The sequence below is a fragment of the Globicephala melas genome, chromosome 2 (assembly GCF_963455315.2).
Source record: "Globicephala melas chromosome 2, mGloMel1.2, whole genome shotgun sequence".
Taxonomy (NCBI): Eukaryota; Metazoa; Chordata; class Mammalia; order Artiodactyla; family Delphinidae; genus Globicephala; species Globicephala melas.
Genome location: NC_083315.2, coordinates 17,478,364 through 17,494,208, shown reverse-complemented (window position 1 = coordinate 17,494,208; position 15,845 = coordinate 17,478,364). Strand labels below are relative to the sequence as shown.

At 37.4% G+C, this 15,845-nt stretch overlaps 1 protein-coding gene across 21 annotated transcripts in view; it reads left to right on the top strand.

Annotated features, from left to right (window-relative positions):
- Window positions 1-15,845, top strand: part of PARD3 (par-3 family cell polarity regulator) — a 639,757-nt gene that overhangs the window by 476,030 nt on the left and 147,882 nt on the right. For all 21 annotated transcript variants that reach the window (XM_060293163.2, XM_060293165.2, XM_060293169.2 and 18 more), the window contains one exon: window positions 2,796-3,038. In XM_060293163.2, coding sequence (XP_060149146.1) covers window positions 2,796-3,038 — 243 coding nt within the window. The remainder of the gene's footprint in view (window positions 1-2,795; window positions 3,039-15,845) is intronic.

The window sequence follows — 15,845 nt, the reverse complement described above, 5'->3', positions numbered from 1 at the left end:
GTAGTGACAGCTCTTTCTGATCTTAATCTGCATTTCCCTAATGGCTGCTGATGTTGAACATCTTTTCATGTACCTATTTGTCATCTGTATATTCTTTTCAGAGAAATATTGCTTCATGTCTTTTGCCCTTCTAATTGCATTGTTTTCTCATTGTTGAGTTTTGAGTGTTCTTTATATATTCTGGACATGAGTCCTTTGTCAAATATGTGGTTTGCAAATATTTTCTCCTAGTCTGTACTTGTCTTTTCATTCTCTTAATATTTTTACAGAGGAAATGCTTTAATTTTGATGATGTCCAGTTTATCTGGTTTTTCTTTTATGGATCATGCTTTTGGTATCATTTATAAGAATTCTTCACCATTGCTTGGTCCTAAAATTTTTCTTCTGTGTTTTCTTCTATAGTTTTACATTTTACATTTAAATTTGTGATCCATTTTGAGTTAATTTTTGTATAAGGCATGAAGTTTAAATTCAATGTGGGTTTTGTTCTGTTGTGTTTTGTTTTCATTTTTGCCTATGGATGTCTAATTGCTCCAGCACTATTTGTTGAAAAGGCTGTTTTATTTCATTTAATTGCTTTTGTACCATTATGAGAAATCAGTTGGCCATACTTGTTGGATATTTCTGGGTTCTTTATTCTGTTCTATTGATCTAAGTGTCTATCACTCGGCAGAAACCACACCATCTTGATTATTACAGATGTATTACCAGTGTTGCAATCAGGAAGTGTGATTCCTCCCACGTTATTGTTCTCTTCACAATTGTTTAGCTGTTCTATCCTTTGCCTTTTCATATAAATTTAAAAATAATCTTGTCTATATTTACTAGAATCTTGTTGAGTTTTTTCTAGGAATTCCATTAAAACTACACATCAGCTTGGGGAGAACTGACTTTACTATGTCGAGTCTTTCATCCGTGAATACCATTTGTTTCTCCAGGTTTTAGATCTTCCCTGATTTCTTTCATCATCATTGTATAGTTTCCGGCATATAAGTCCTGTACATGTTATGTTAGGTTTACATCTATGTATTTTATGCATATCTATAAACCAACCATTATAATCTAAGTATTTCATTTTTTATTGATTGTAACTGACATTGTATTTTTAATTTTGGCATCTGTGTTCATTGCCAGCGTATAGAAATACAATGGATTTTTGTATACTAATGTTGTATCCTGTGACCTTACTGAACTTTCTTTTTAGTTCTAGGAGATTTGTGTAGATTCCTTGGGACTTTCTACAAAGACCATCATGTTATCTGCAAATAAGAACAGTTTTATTTCTTCCTTTCCAACCTGTATGCCATTTATTTCCTTTTCTAGGTTTGTTTCATTGTCTAGAATTCCCAGCATCCTGTTGAATTACAGTGGTGGGAGCAGGCATCCTTACCTTGTTCCTGATCTTAAGGGAAAGCATTCAGTCTTTCTCGATTATGTTACCAGTAGGTTTTTTATAGATGCTTTTTATCAAGGTTAGGAAGTTAGTTCTGCTCTATTACTAGTTTTTTGAGGATTTCTGTCGTGAGGGTGTTGAATTTTGTCAGATGCATTTTCTGCATCAGTTGATATAAACATGTGATTTTTCTTCTTTAGCCTATTAATATGATGTATTACATTGATTGATTTTTCAATATTGAACCAGCCTTGCATTCCTGCAATAGACATCACTTGGTCATGGTGTGTAATTCTTTTTATATATTTCCAAATTCTATTTGCTAATATTCTGTTAAGGAATTTTGTTTCTATATTCATGAGAAATGTTGACCTGTAGTTTTCTTTTTTATTATTGGACTGATTTTTAATCTTTTTTGTATTTTGAATACATTTATGTATCATTTATGCTAGGTCTACTTCAAGTATGAAAAAGGTAAATAACTTTGCAATAAAATATTAAGCACAGCTGAAAGTATTGCTTTTTATAGATAAGACTTCACTTTTAAGTTAACATTTAAATTTGTAAGTATGTAATAGAAATATTATTTTTCCATCAGAAGTTATCAAAATTCTATCAAGGGTAGTTGAATTATCTTCAGCTAACTAAGATCATCTTAGGACATATATTATTTCAATAGGTTGAAGAGGACTTTGTACCAAGTAGCTTAATAAAATCTTAGGAAATATTTAAACATATCTTCAGTAAAAGGGGTTATTTAAGGTCTGTTTCTTAGTTATAGCACAGGCAAGTTTTATTTCAAAATTTGATTGGATACATGCCTTCTTGTCCTTTATCTCAGGATTTGCCAGTTCTGTATACATCACATAAAAGCAAAGTCACTATCATTAAACTGAGATCTTCTTTTGCCATTAATAAAGAATTGTGGTGTGGATGCATGGTTAAGCTTCATAGTTTGTTGAATGTGTATGGTATATTTGTAATGAGTAAGACTGTACATGGTGCACCCACACGTAAATGTATACATATATAGTATATGTGTGTGTAACTTTTCAAAAAGTAACTTTTTGCCTCAAAAAATTTCATGAGTAAAACGCAAGTGGATGCCTAAAACTATTCCTAGTGAACTTTAAAAGCTAGTTAATAAGTGATAATTTAAATTAAGATGTAAATCATGACTATGTCTTACTGATATGAACAAAGCTATCTGAAATGATAATTTTTGAGCCTCCATGACATTACCTTGACAATCTAGAATGAATATAACATCGTTTATCCTATCTATCTTCTTAGAACTACATGAAATACTAGGTATTTTACAATGTATATTGAGGAATGTTTCTATATGCAGTTTTTAGGAAAGGCATAGTTTCTCTTGTTCCAACTTGTTCTCATTTTACAGGATTCAAGCGAAAACTCGAGAATTTAGGGAGCGACAGGCTCGGGAGCGTGACTATGCTGAAATCCAAGATTTTCATCGGACATTTGGCTGTGATGATGAGTTGATGTACGGGGGAATTTCTTCCTATGAAGGTTCCATGGCTCTCAGCACCAGACCCCAGAGCCCGAGAGAAGGGCATATGATGGATGCTTTGTATGCCCAAGTGAAGAAGCCGCGGAATTCCAAACCTTTACCTGCAGACAGGTAGGCTCCTGGAGCAGTCAAGGTATTGCTTCCAAATCAACTTTTATATAGTTGTGACAAGGGAGTAGATTGTTCATCAATTCTCCACAACTAGAACTGCCTTTTATTAATGGCCTTTAAAAAACCCTTGTGTCTAAGAGTATTGAGTTTACACAAATCGAAGCCTAATGGAAGAACAGTAGAGATTTTGATAGCTTGTCTCATGATCCCAAAATATGTCATCTTGTTTTAAAATGGTTTCAGATGGGAGAACTAACCTGTAGTTTATAACTCACATAAGAAGCAAACTTGAAACTATGGTTCTTCTATTTAAGGCATATTTCCTTTTACTGCTAGAAGAGCCTCTAGTCGTGGTAGTTAAATAGATGGGCAATGACATGATTTGTTCCAATTATGATTGATTTGGGCCACTTTTTTTTTTTTTTTTGGTGACATGATTTCATATCATGAAAGAATTAGTGAATGAGATGTATGGTATAGTCAGTCTTCAAATTGCTTGTTAATAGCCACAGACCACAGGTCTGACTGTGTATATTAGTGTAGCACAGAGGAGTGCAATGCCGACCCTATGTTAATGGTTATATATTTATTTCAAATTTTATCTGAAACAATTTAGAAACAGATCTTCAGCTCCTTCATTTATGTATTCAAGCACCATATAAAGTTTAGTTCATGAAGAAAATAATATTCATTTCTTTTTATTTGAAACACATGCATGCTATCATCATAAACAATACACTCATTCCATCCCATCTTGTAGTGATGTCTTGCAATCATTGCTATATTGTGAAGCTAGGCTTTAAAAATAGTAGGTCTCACTTCAAACTAGGGGTTCTTTAGCACACATCAGATACCTGGAGGGCTTCTTAAAACACAGTTGGATTAACCCTTCCCCAGAATTTTGATTCCGTAGGACTGGAGTGGAGCCTGAGAATTTGCACTTCTAACAAGTTCCCGGGTCTGATGCTGGTGCTATACTTTATGAACCCCTACAAGACTAGAGATGCGTTGGAATTCCTTTGTCTCTAGCGCCCATGTGCTATTTGGCTGCTTTATTTTGCAAGCTGTCTATGTTTTAGCTACTTACTTGCAGCTTTTTTAAATAAAGGTTTGCAAAGGCAACAGGTAACCCTCAGGCAAACCCAGATAGAAGCGTTTTAAAGAGTAGCAAAAGGAGAAGCAGATCTTAGGGAAAGCTAGTCAGATTGTTGTTCTGTTCTTTCTTTTTTGTTTGGTTTTGTGTGGTTTTAGGGTTTTAAAACATTGTTTTATGAAGATCTATTTGGTGTTGATCGTAATGAGTGAGCCTTGTAAGTTGCCATAGGAGGCTTATGGTTTATTTAAACCCCTTTGGTGTTCACTGTGCTTATTATCTAATATGGATGTATCAGGAGTCAAAGAGTAAGGTTATTAACAGCGAGTGACATTTTCTTAAAAAACTTTTGCTAGGTTTTTGCTGTACTTGTGGAAGCTGTTTGTCAAAGGTCAAATCTCACTTGAAGGCCATGGATGCCCCATGGAAAGTGTTTTCTTGGGAGAAGACACACCAGCAACACTGGCACTGCCAGTTAGTAACTCCTGGAGGAACTAAAAGAAAATTAGTTAACGTGTTATTGATCACTGGTAAAAATATTGATCATTTTCAGCACCTTCCGCATCTAGTTTGAAAATCTAAAAGATAGTGACTTATAGTGATTATTCACATGACTCAGAAATTCCCCCTGACAGAGCTGGGAGTCAGAAGGGGTCTCTCCAGCTCCTGGCGTCCAGAAATGGTTGCTTTAAACCCCCGTTTAAACCCCAGTGCCCTACAAGAGTCTAAGCCTCCTGAAGATCTCTGCAGATTTTCAAAAGACCTTCTGTGTCCAGGGTCCTGACTACTAGGGTCCCCAGCATCCCAGCCTGCAGGCTCAGTTCTGCCCCAAGCTGACCTCAGACTGAAACTCAGCCTCCTGATTCATTTCCATCAAAATCCCACTCAGCAACACGTTCCGAGGAGGCTTTGGTCTTTGGGAGAAGAGCTCAGAATCACATCATACACATCGGTGTGTTCAAAGCCCCTCTCAGCCTCACTCAGGCACATCCCAGACAACCGTGTGTCAGAGATTTTACAGTTCTGTGTATTAGTGTCCCAGAAGGGTGACTGGACTACAGACTTTCTAAGACGTGTCCACCTCAAGAGAGATATAATTTATTTTTTTAAAATGGATCACCGATATTTATGTTTTGTGTTTTTGTAATTATGATTTTTTCAGAGAATAAGCTGTCCATTGAACAATGATTTCACTAATCCAAAAAGTTGGGAATTATGGAACCTGTAAAGTATTTCTTCATCAACCTATAATTGAATTTGCATTTGGTTTGGAAATAATGGCATCACCTCCATTGCCATTTTCTGTCAGAGTAAAAGCTGTAAAAAGAGTGTTTCTCAGACTTGAGTAGCCTAGAGACTCTTTACAAGATGATCTCTTGATACTGCCATATAGAGTTAAATTGTTTTGATTATAATGTTACTTAAATATGTATAAAAATAAAATAGGGCCAAACTCCTTCTGTTTACGGCCATTATGTAACTATAAAACCAAACATCTTTACAAATTAAATACAAACAAAACCGTAAAACCATTACATTCAAATGAACAACGTTAATTTAATGTGGCCAATAATTTTTTTTAAAATCTAAAGTCTCACACAAATCATGAATATGGTGGTGGATGCTCCGTGCCTGGTTCATTTCAGTTTGTTTGCTCCACAAGCCAAGGGCTGACTCAGTTCAGCCATCACTCTTCTCAGTTAGAGTCTGCAGTTCTTTTGCATGTCTGTATCCCATGACCTTTGACCCATGTGCTACATCCGCACATCCTAATGCATGACGTCCAACCTGCTTCTCTTACCATTAACTCGAGACAGTAAAAGTAGCATTTCTTGGTGCCTCTGCGTCTGTAAACTTAAATTCAGACCGTGAAATAACACATAAGATGATCTAGAATATGCTTCTATTAACTTTCTAAAAAGTTAAATGATGGAAACATAAAACTTGAAACTCCTCAGAGAGAGTTTTTACCCAATAAAGAAACTCCCATCAACTAACTAAATTTCACCCGAGTTTGCCGTTGGTGTCAGATGAACTTTACTGTTCACATTTTTGGATTTCATGGGAAAATCGCCAGTCCGTTGACAGTCTGAAGCGTAGCCTGAGTCTGTTCTGGGATTTTTATTGTTCAGTAAGAAAGCCATATTCTGAATTTCATTGCTTATAATTTTGATTGATCGAATGGAAATGTGGATCTGGTGGTCCCATGTGGAAATAACCAGGGATGATTTATTAAGTGCTGTGAATTTGATGTCAAACTGGGACACTTTCTCAATTTCCACATATTATTTATAAAATGCTTTTTTACGATAGCTTCATACTCTGTCTGGCAATATTTGTATTTGCCTGTTTAATTGGATTGACACATGAAATATTATCTGACTGTACCCTTTGGCCATTGTTACTACTATTTATTAATGCCCTTAGTAACATTCTGAGTTTTCATATTGGGTGGATGCCGGAGAAGTCGCCCCTACCCTGCTGTTTTCTATGAATACCAAAGCTCAAACTCACAAAAGTGTTGGTGAACTTACTTTTATCCTGCTTATAACCAGAGACCTCAAAGATGTAGCTATTGTAAATGATTCCTAGTCCTATATCTGTTTGGCGGAGTGTATTTCCTGTGTGATTGCTGTGTCTTCTGATGCAGCGCCTCTGTGTTCGCACGTTTCTCCCACCGTGGGAGACACTGCTAGTCGCCTACCCAGCACCTCTTCTCTCCCTCTTCCTTACCTAATAGGATCCCCATTTTGTTCAGGCTGGTAATGTGCCCAGCTTAAAATTTTCAATTTCCCGGGCTCCCTTGCAGTAAGAGGTGACCACGTGACGTTATTGTGATGAATGAGCTAAGTGGGACTCATTTATAGGATCCACAGTCTCAGAGGATGGGACTTTCTGCCAAGCTAGGTTTTTCCTGATGAAAATAGAGCCGACTGAGCTTTTTCCCTTTGCCATTTTCCCTTCTCCCTGCCTGGATTTGGATGGTGCCCTTAGATGGGGCTCATCTAATAAGCCTGAGGATGAAGGCCACATGGAGGAAGAGAGAAGCAGCCTGGTCCCTTGAGCAGTGGCTTCAGTCCCGGGATGCCCGCCCTCTGCTCCTGTTACCTGGGAACTGAGCCCTTCCTTACCTAAGTCTCCCTCTCTCAGGGTTCGTTTCATGCCCAACACCATTCTGAGTTTAGGGAATCATGCACACAAGAGTCCAAGGGAATCATCATCTTCATATCAAGGTTGTCTGCACATTGGAGAACTACCCCCTAGTCAAATCATTGCCACAATATTTTGTGAAATTAAGTAAGAATTGTGAGATTCTTCAGTGTCATTCAATAATCTCTTCTACCTTTCGTTTTGCAAGCCTCTACTTAAAGAAATGTTATCAATCAAATGTCCGCTAGCATTTATCCTTTTTTTATTGATGTATTTGAAGTATAATTGACATACAATATTGTATTAGTTTTGGGTGTATGATACACTAATTCAACATTTGTACACATCGTGAAATGATCAGTGCAATATATACTTACCACGTGTCACCATGAAAAGTTAAAAATAATTGTTTCCCTTGTGATGAGAACTTTCAAGATTTGCTCCTTTAGCAGCTTTCAGATTTGCAGTGCAGTGTTACTGACAGCATTTATCATTCTTAACTCTGATATACCACTCTCTCTTACCTCTATCAATAATCCTGTTATAAAATCAGAAACTCTTTTTTTTTTAATTTCATTTATTTATTTATTTGGTTGCGCCGGGTCTTAGTTGCAGCACGCGGACTTCTTCATTGCGGCATGCAAACTCTTAGTTGAGGCATGCATGTGGGATCTAGTTCCCTGACCAGGGATCGAACCCAGGCCCCCTGCATTGGGAGTGCAGAGTCTTACCCACTGCGCCACCAGGGAAGTCCCCTGTTATAAAATCAGAGGCAGCTAAGTGTGATGTCCAAGATACACACTGCCTGACTTTTGTTCTGGGCTCGTCCACCATTAGTGTGAACTCTGTGCTTCATTTTCCTCATCTGTAAAATGGGGATAATAGTGGTACTTACCTCATTAGGCTTGGTGTGGACTAAGTCTGTTAATATCTTCCAAGCACTTAGCACAGTGCCTGGTCCACAGTAAGCACTATTTAGGTGTTTGCTGTTGGTATTATAAGTTGGGAAATGGGCACTTACTCTCAGGAAAGGACAGCATCCCCACCCGGATACAGAAACAAGTAAGGAATGAAAATGGAATGAATAAAGATGGTTTTATTCCTTATACTTAACATACATATAAAAGTGTGGGGATGCAGTTCTCTGATGCCCACAGTTCAGTCATCAAGTAGGTTGGTCATTAAGTATTCTCCATGAATCACATCATATCATGAACCATTTCTCTTTAAATTAGGACTTAATGAGTTCAGTGTGAGGCATACCAGATTGCTTCTATAGTATAAATACTTGGAAGAAAAAGTAGATGGTGGGTACTGAAAAAATGCCTTATTTGAGAATGAGTTAGGGGGATAGTGGTGTCAGGACATGAGTCATCAATTTCAGTCTATTTTTTGCAAATTTGAAGGTATTCGTTTTGTACTTTCATGGAAGTCTTTGAAGATCTTCCTGTTTTACTTTCATGAAAGTTTTGCTGATTCCAAGCTTCAGTGCTCCATAGAGATATGGAGGCTTGGACTTCTCAAACCTTGGCGAAAATGTTGACATTACTCTTTACATCAGATTGTCTTCTGGTGGGCCAGGCAGGTAGGGATCATGCTCTTAAGAATTATGAAAGCCTGCATTCTAGAACAGTGATCTTTCAAATTTTGGCATGTATATCAAGAACGTGGAGTGCTTCTCGCCAGTGTTGACCTCCACCCATTGGTATCCTGATTCAGTAGATCTGGCTGGGGACTAAGAACTCACATTTTCAGCAAGCGCCTCAGTTGACTAATGCAGTTGGTCCATCCACCCTTTGAACAGTACTATTCTTGGGCTAATCAAAAACGAACTGGAACTCCATTATCGGTTAGTTTAGCAAGGTCGTTTACAGTGAAGAGGTGAAATAATTTATAATTTCCATATTGGGTACAGTTTTAACTGGGCATTCATAAATGCCCATTTTTCACCTATGACCGAATCATCATTTTATTCAAAAGGTCAGCCTGCAGGTGTGTTATTCATAAACTTTATTCAGTGTTTCTTGACACTTACCAAAAAGTTTCTTTTCATGTAAATTATACAATTTCAATTCAAAATTTCGTGTGCTTTGAATTCTAGCAAAGAATTGATGGAATGTCGGTCGATAATGTTTTTTATTTATTTGAGGACACGATGCAATTCATATTTTTATAGTCAGATCCCAGAATCTGTAGTTAAAAACTCCACAGGAAAACAGCTCTAATGGACATTTGCTGACTGTCACCATGCAATCATTTGCCACGAAGAGAGCATTGTCCTCAAATATAATTGAAATAAAACAGTTACTGCGTTGCAGTAAATCTCAACAGCAGGAAAATAGTAGGCTAGACTCCCCCAGCTTGCTGAGGACACCTTAATGGAAACATAAATACCATAATCATATGCTTTTTGCATGCATTTTACGACTAAAGAGAAAATGCCGATTTTAAAAGAAAAGACCTCTGTGAACTTGTTTTTTCCCCCATTAAAAACCGGAAGCCAGTTGTGTCAAAAGGAAGTCTGGCAAACACAGAACAAAACTAATTTTCTTAGCTACAGGCTGTTATTAAACAAGTGCTCTTTTTAAAAGGTTGGGTCGTATAACAAAGTGGTATTTGCTATTCAAAAAGTCAAATACAATTTTATTTACTTACATTTACTTAGTTATTTTTTTTTTAATCTCGGCTTTTCTTGAGATGTGAGAAAGTAATTTTCAAATGGAATCCATCTCATTGTAACATGTGTTTTGCACATGTTTTGCTGATGAACGAGCTCCACCCTGGCCCCATCTAAGTGTCCCCACTACACGTCTCTGACCTTGGCCAGCTCCATCCACCTCCTCTGTCTGTGCCTGGACCACCTCTCTCTCCATGCTTGCTGAGGATGGGTTTTCGTTCTTCTTGGCCGGCCCTGGGAACACTCTTCTGGATCCCAGCCCCACCCCTGCAAGGAGCCTGCTCTGCTCCTCAGGCCCCCCTCCTGGTCCCTTCTTAGCCTGTGTGTCTCTGCTGTCACTTCTGCGTAGCTGGTACACATGATGTCTTGATCATGCTGTTTAAAAAAAAAAAAAATTGTTTCTTAACCTCTGGCTATTCTCTGCCCTATTTTTCCTCTTCACTTCTAATCCAGACTTCTTGAAAGATTAACCTAGGATTGATAGAGACTGCTGTTTCTTTCCTACATCTTGTTCACTCCATGTGGTAGGCATAATAATGGTCCCCCAAAGATGCCCCTGCCCTCATCCCTGGAACCTGTAAATATGTTACTTCATGCAAGAAAAAGGACGCTGCAGATCTGATTACGTTAAAGATCTTAAAATGGGGACGTTTCCCTGGATTCTCCAGATGGGCCCAGTGGATCATAAGTGAAGGAGGTGGGAGAGTCAAAGTTGGAGAGAGACTTGAAGATGTAGGCTGTTAAAAAAGAAAATCCTGCAATAGGCAACAACATAAATGAGCCTTGAGGATGTTATGCTAAATGAAATAAGTCAATCACAGAGGAAAAAATACTGCATAACTCAAATTTATATGAGGTATCTAAAATAGTCAAACTTAAAGAAGCAAAGAATAGAATCGTAGTTGCCAGGGCTTTGGGAGAGGGAAATGAGGGATTGCTAATATATGGGTATGAAATTTCAGTTATGCAAGATGAAAAGCTTCTTGAGATCTGCTATACAACATTGTGCCCATAGATCAAAACACTGTATTGAATGCTGGTTGAAATGTAAATTGAAAATTTGTTGAGAAGGAAGATCTCATGTTAAGCGTTCTTACCACAATAAATTTTTGAAATGTGCAAAAAAAAAAAAGCAAGAAAAGATGCAGGCTGCTGCTGTGAAGACAGGAAGGAGCCTTGAGCCCAGGAGGGCAGTGGATTCTAGAAGCTGGTAAAAGCCAGAAAGCAGATTCTCCTCTAGAGCCTCCAGAGGGAACCAGCCCTGCTAGCACCTTGGTTTAAGCCCAGTAAAACCAATTTCAGACTTCTGACCTCCAGCACCCAAATATGATAAATTGTAGTTATCTTAAGGTAGTAGGTTTGTGGGCATTGGTTCTAGCAGCCGTGCTGTGTTAGTTTCCCAGTGGCCTCCTGGACTCCTGGTTTAGTGAACAATTCCGTTCTTTCCCTCTGGGTCACTCTGGCCTCCGTGAAGCTCTCTTCTCTTAGTTTCTATGTACAATACTGCTATCTCTTGCTTCCTCCTTCCTTTCTGACTATTCCTTCACTGTCTCTTTAGAGAGTCTCTTCTATTTGTCCCCTAACTTTGGATCCCCTAAGACAATAGCTATGGACCACTGCTATTCTCTACACGTTCCTTTTGGGATTTTTTTTTTTTTTTTTGAATTAACACCTTTAATAAAAGAAGACAATTTCAGCTCTTAGAAAAACAATATCAATGTCAGTACTTGTAATGAATAACTCATCCTATTTACATATTATTAATATTAAAAAATTTTAATCAAAATTTGCAATGAAGAAGAAATTATAAAATTAATAGTGAAGGCCATTTTCTTTTTTTAATTTTTTAATTTTATTTAATTTATTTTTTTCATACAGCAGGTCTTTATTAGTCATCAGTTTTATGCACATCACTGTATACATGTCAATCCCAATCTCCCAATTCAACCCACCACCACCACCACCCCTGCCACTTTCCCCCCTTGGTGTCCATACATTTGTTCTCTACATCTGTGTATCAATTTCTGCCCTGCAAACCGGTTCATCTGTACCATTTCTCTAGCTTCCACATATATGCGTTAATATACGATATTTGTGTTTCTCTTTCTGACTTACTTCACTCTATGACAGACTCTAGATCCATCCACGTCTCTAAAAATGACCCAGTTTCATTCCTTTTTATGGCTGAGTAATATTTCATTGTATATATGTACCACATCTTCCTTATCCATTTGTCTGTTGATGGGCATTTACATTCCTTCCATGACCTGGCTATTGTAAATAGTGCTGCAATGAACATTGGGGTGCATGTGTCTTTTTGAATTGTGGTTTTCTCTGGGTATATGCCCAGTAGTGGGATTGCTGGGTCGTATGGTAATTCTATTTTTAGCTTGTTAAGGAACTTCCATACTGTTCTCCATAGTGGCTGTATCAATTTACATTCCCACCAACAGTGCAAGAGGGTTCTCTTTTCTCCACACCCTCTCCAGCATCTGTTGTTTGTAGATTTTCTGATGATGCCCATTCTAACTGGTGTGAGGTGATACCTCATTGTAGTTTTGATTTGCATTTCCCTGATAATTAGTGATGTTGAGCAGCTTTTCATGTGCTTCTTGGCCATCTGTATGTCTTCTTTGGAGAAATGTCTATTTAGGTCTTCTGCCCATTTTTGGATTGGGTTGTTTGTTTTTTTAATATTGAGCTGCATGAGCTATTTATATATTTTGGAGATTAATCCTTTGTCCGTTGATTCATTTGCAAATATTTTCCCCATTCTGAGGGTTGTCTTTTTGTCTTGTTTATGGTTTCCTTTGCTGTGCAAAAGCTTTGAAGTTTCATTAGGCCCCATTTGTTTATTTTTGTTTCTATTTCCATTACTTTAGGAGGTGGATCAAAAAAGACCTTGCTGTGATTTATGTCAAAGAGTGTTCTTCCTATGCTTTCCTCTGAGAGTTTTATAGTGTCCGGTCTTAGATTTAGGTCTCTAATCCATTTTGAGTTTATTTTTGTGTATGGTGAAAGGGAATGTTCTAATTTCATTCTTTTACATGTAGCTGTCCAGTTTTCCCAGCACCACTTATTGAAGAGACTGTCTTTTCTCCATTGTATATCCTTGCCTCCTTTGTCATAGACTAGTTGACCATAGGTGTGTGGGTTTATCTCTGGGCTTTCTATCTTCTTCCATTGATCTATGTTTCTGTTTTTGTGCCAGTACCATATTATCTTGATTACTGTAGCTTTGTAGTATAGTCTGAAGTCAGGGAGTCTGATTCCTCCAGCTCTGTTTTTTTCCCTCAAGACTGCTTTGGCTATTCAGGGTCTTTTGTGTCTCCATACAAATTTTAAGACTTTTTGTTCTAGTTCTGTAAAAAATGCCATTGGAATTTGATAGGGATTGCATTGAATCTGTAGATTGCTCTGGGTAGTATAGTCATTTTCACAATATTGATTGTTCCAATCCATGAACATGGTATATCTCTCCATTTGTTGGTATCATCTTTATTTTATTTTATTATTTTATTTTTTTGCTTTACGCGGGCCTCTCACTGTTGTGGCCTCTCCCGTTGTGGAGCACAGGCTCCGGACGCGCAGGCTCAGCGGCCATGACTCACGGGCCCAGCCGCTCCGCGGCATATGGGATCTTCCCGGACCGGGGTATGAACCCGTGTCCCCTGCATCGGCAGGCGGACTCTCAACCACTGTGCCACCAGGGAAGCCCTGTTGGTATCATCTTTAATTTCTTACATCAGTGTCTTATAGTTTTCTGCATACAGTTCTTTTTTCTCTCTAGGTAGGTTTATTCCTAGGTATTTTATTCTTTTTGTTGCAGTGGTAAATGGGAGTGTTTCCTTAATTTCTCTTTCAGATTTTTCATCATTAGTGTATAGGCATGCACGAGATTTCTGTGCATTAATTTTGTATCCTGCAACTTTACCCAATTCATTGATTAGCTCTAGTAGTTTTCTGGTGGCATCTTTAGGATTCTCTATGTATAGTATCATGTCATCTACAAACAGTGACAGTTTTACTTCTTCTTTTGCAATTTGTATTCCTTTTATTTCTTTTTCTTCTCTGATTGCCGTGGCTAGGACTTCCAAAACTATGTTGAATAATAGTGGTGAGAGTGGACATCCTTTTCTTTTCCTGATGTAAGAGGAAATGCTATCAGTTTTTCACCTTTGAGAATGATGTTTGCTGTGCGTTTGTCATATATGGCCTTTATTATGTTGAGGTAGTTTCCCTCTTTGCCCACTTTCTGGAGAGTTTTTATCATATGTGGGTGTTGAATTTTGTCAAAAGCTTTTTCTGCATCTATTGAGATGATCATATGACTTTTATTCTTCAGTTTGTTTTTTTGGTTTATCACATTGATTGATTTATGTAAACTGAAGAGTCCTTGCATCCCTGGGTTAAATCCCACTTGATCATGGTGTATGATCCTTTTAATGTGTTGTTGGATTCTGTTTGCTAGTGTGTTGTTGACGATTTTTGCATGTATATTCATCAGTGATATTGGTCTGTGATTTTCTTTTTTTGTAGTATCTTTGTCTGGTTTTGGTATCAGGGTGATGGTGGCCTCATAGAATGAGTTTGGGAGTGTTTCTTCCTCCGCAATTTTTTGGAAGAGTTTGAGAAGGATGGGTGTTAGCTCTTCTCTAAATGTTTGATAGAATTCACCTGTGAAGCCATCTGGTCCTGGACTTTTGTTTGTTGGAAGATTTTTTTTTTTTTTTTTTGTTGGAAGATTTTTAATCACAGTTTCAATTTCATTACTTGTGATTGGTCTGCTCATATTTTCTATTTCTTTCTGATTCAGTCTTGGAAGGTTATACCTTTCTAAGAATTAGTGCATTTCTTCCAGGTTGTCCATTTTATTGGCATAGAGTTGCTTGTAGTAGTCTCTTAGGATGCTTTGTATTTCTGCAGTGTCTGTTGTAACTTCTTTTTCATTTCTAATTTTATTGATTTGCATCCTCTCCCTCTTTTTCTTGATGAGTCTGGCTAATGGTTTATCAATTTTGTTAATCTTCTCAAAGAACCAGCTTTTAGTTTTATTGATCTTTGCTATTGTTTTCTTTGTTTCTATTTCATTTATTTCTGCTCTGATCTTAATGATTTCTTTCCTTCTGCTAACTTTGGGTTTTGTTTGTTCTTCTTCCTCTAGTTCCTTTAAGTGTAAGGTTAGATTGTTTATTTGAGATTTTTCTTGTTTCTTGAGGTAGGCTTGTATAGCTATAAACTTCCCTCTTACAACTGCATTTGCTGCATCCCATAGGTTTTGGGTTGTTGTGTTTTCATTTTATTTCATTTCTTTTCAGTTATTCATTGCCATTTGTTTCTAGGTATTTTTTGATTTCCTCTTTGATTTCTTCAGTAATCTCTTGGTTATTTAGTAAAGTATTGTTTAGCCTCCATGTGCTTGTGGTTTTTACGTTTTCTTCTCTGTAATTCATTTCTAATCTCATAGCGTTGTGGTCAGAAAAGATGCTTCATATGATTTCAATTTTCTTAAATTTACTGAGGCTTGATTTGTGACCCAAGATGTGATCTGTCCTGGAGAATGTTCCATGTGCACTTGAGAAAAAAGTGTAATCTTTTATTTTTGAATGGAGTGTCCTATAAATATCAATTAGATCTATCTGGTCTATTGTGTCATTTAAAGTTTATGTTTCCTTATTTATTTTCATTTTGGATGACCTGTCCATTGGTGTAAGTGAGGTGTTAAAGTCCCCCACTATTATTGTGTTAATTTTATAGCTGTTAGCATTTGCCTTATGTATTGAGGTGCTCCTATGTTGGGTGCATATAGATTTATAATTGTTATATCTTCTTCTTGGATTGATCCCTTGATCATTATGTAGTGTCCTTCCTTGTCTCTTGTAACATT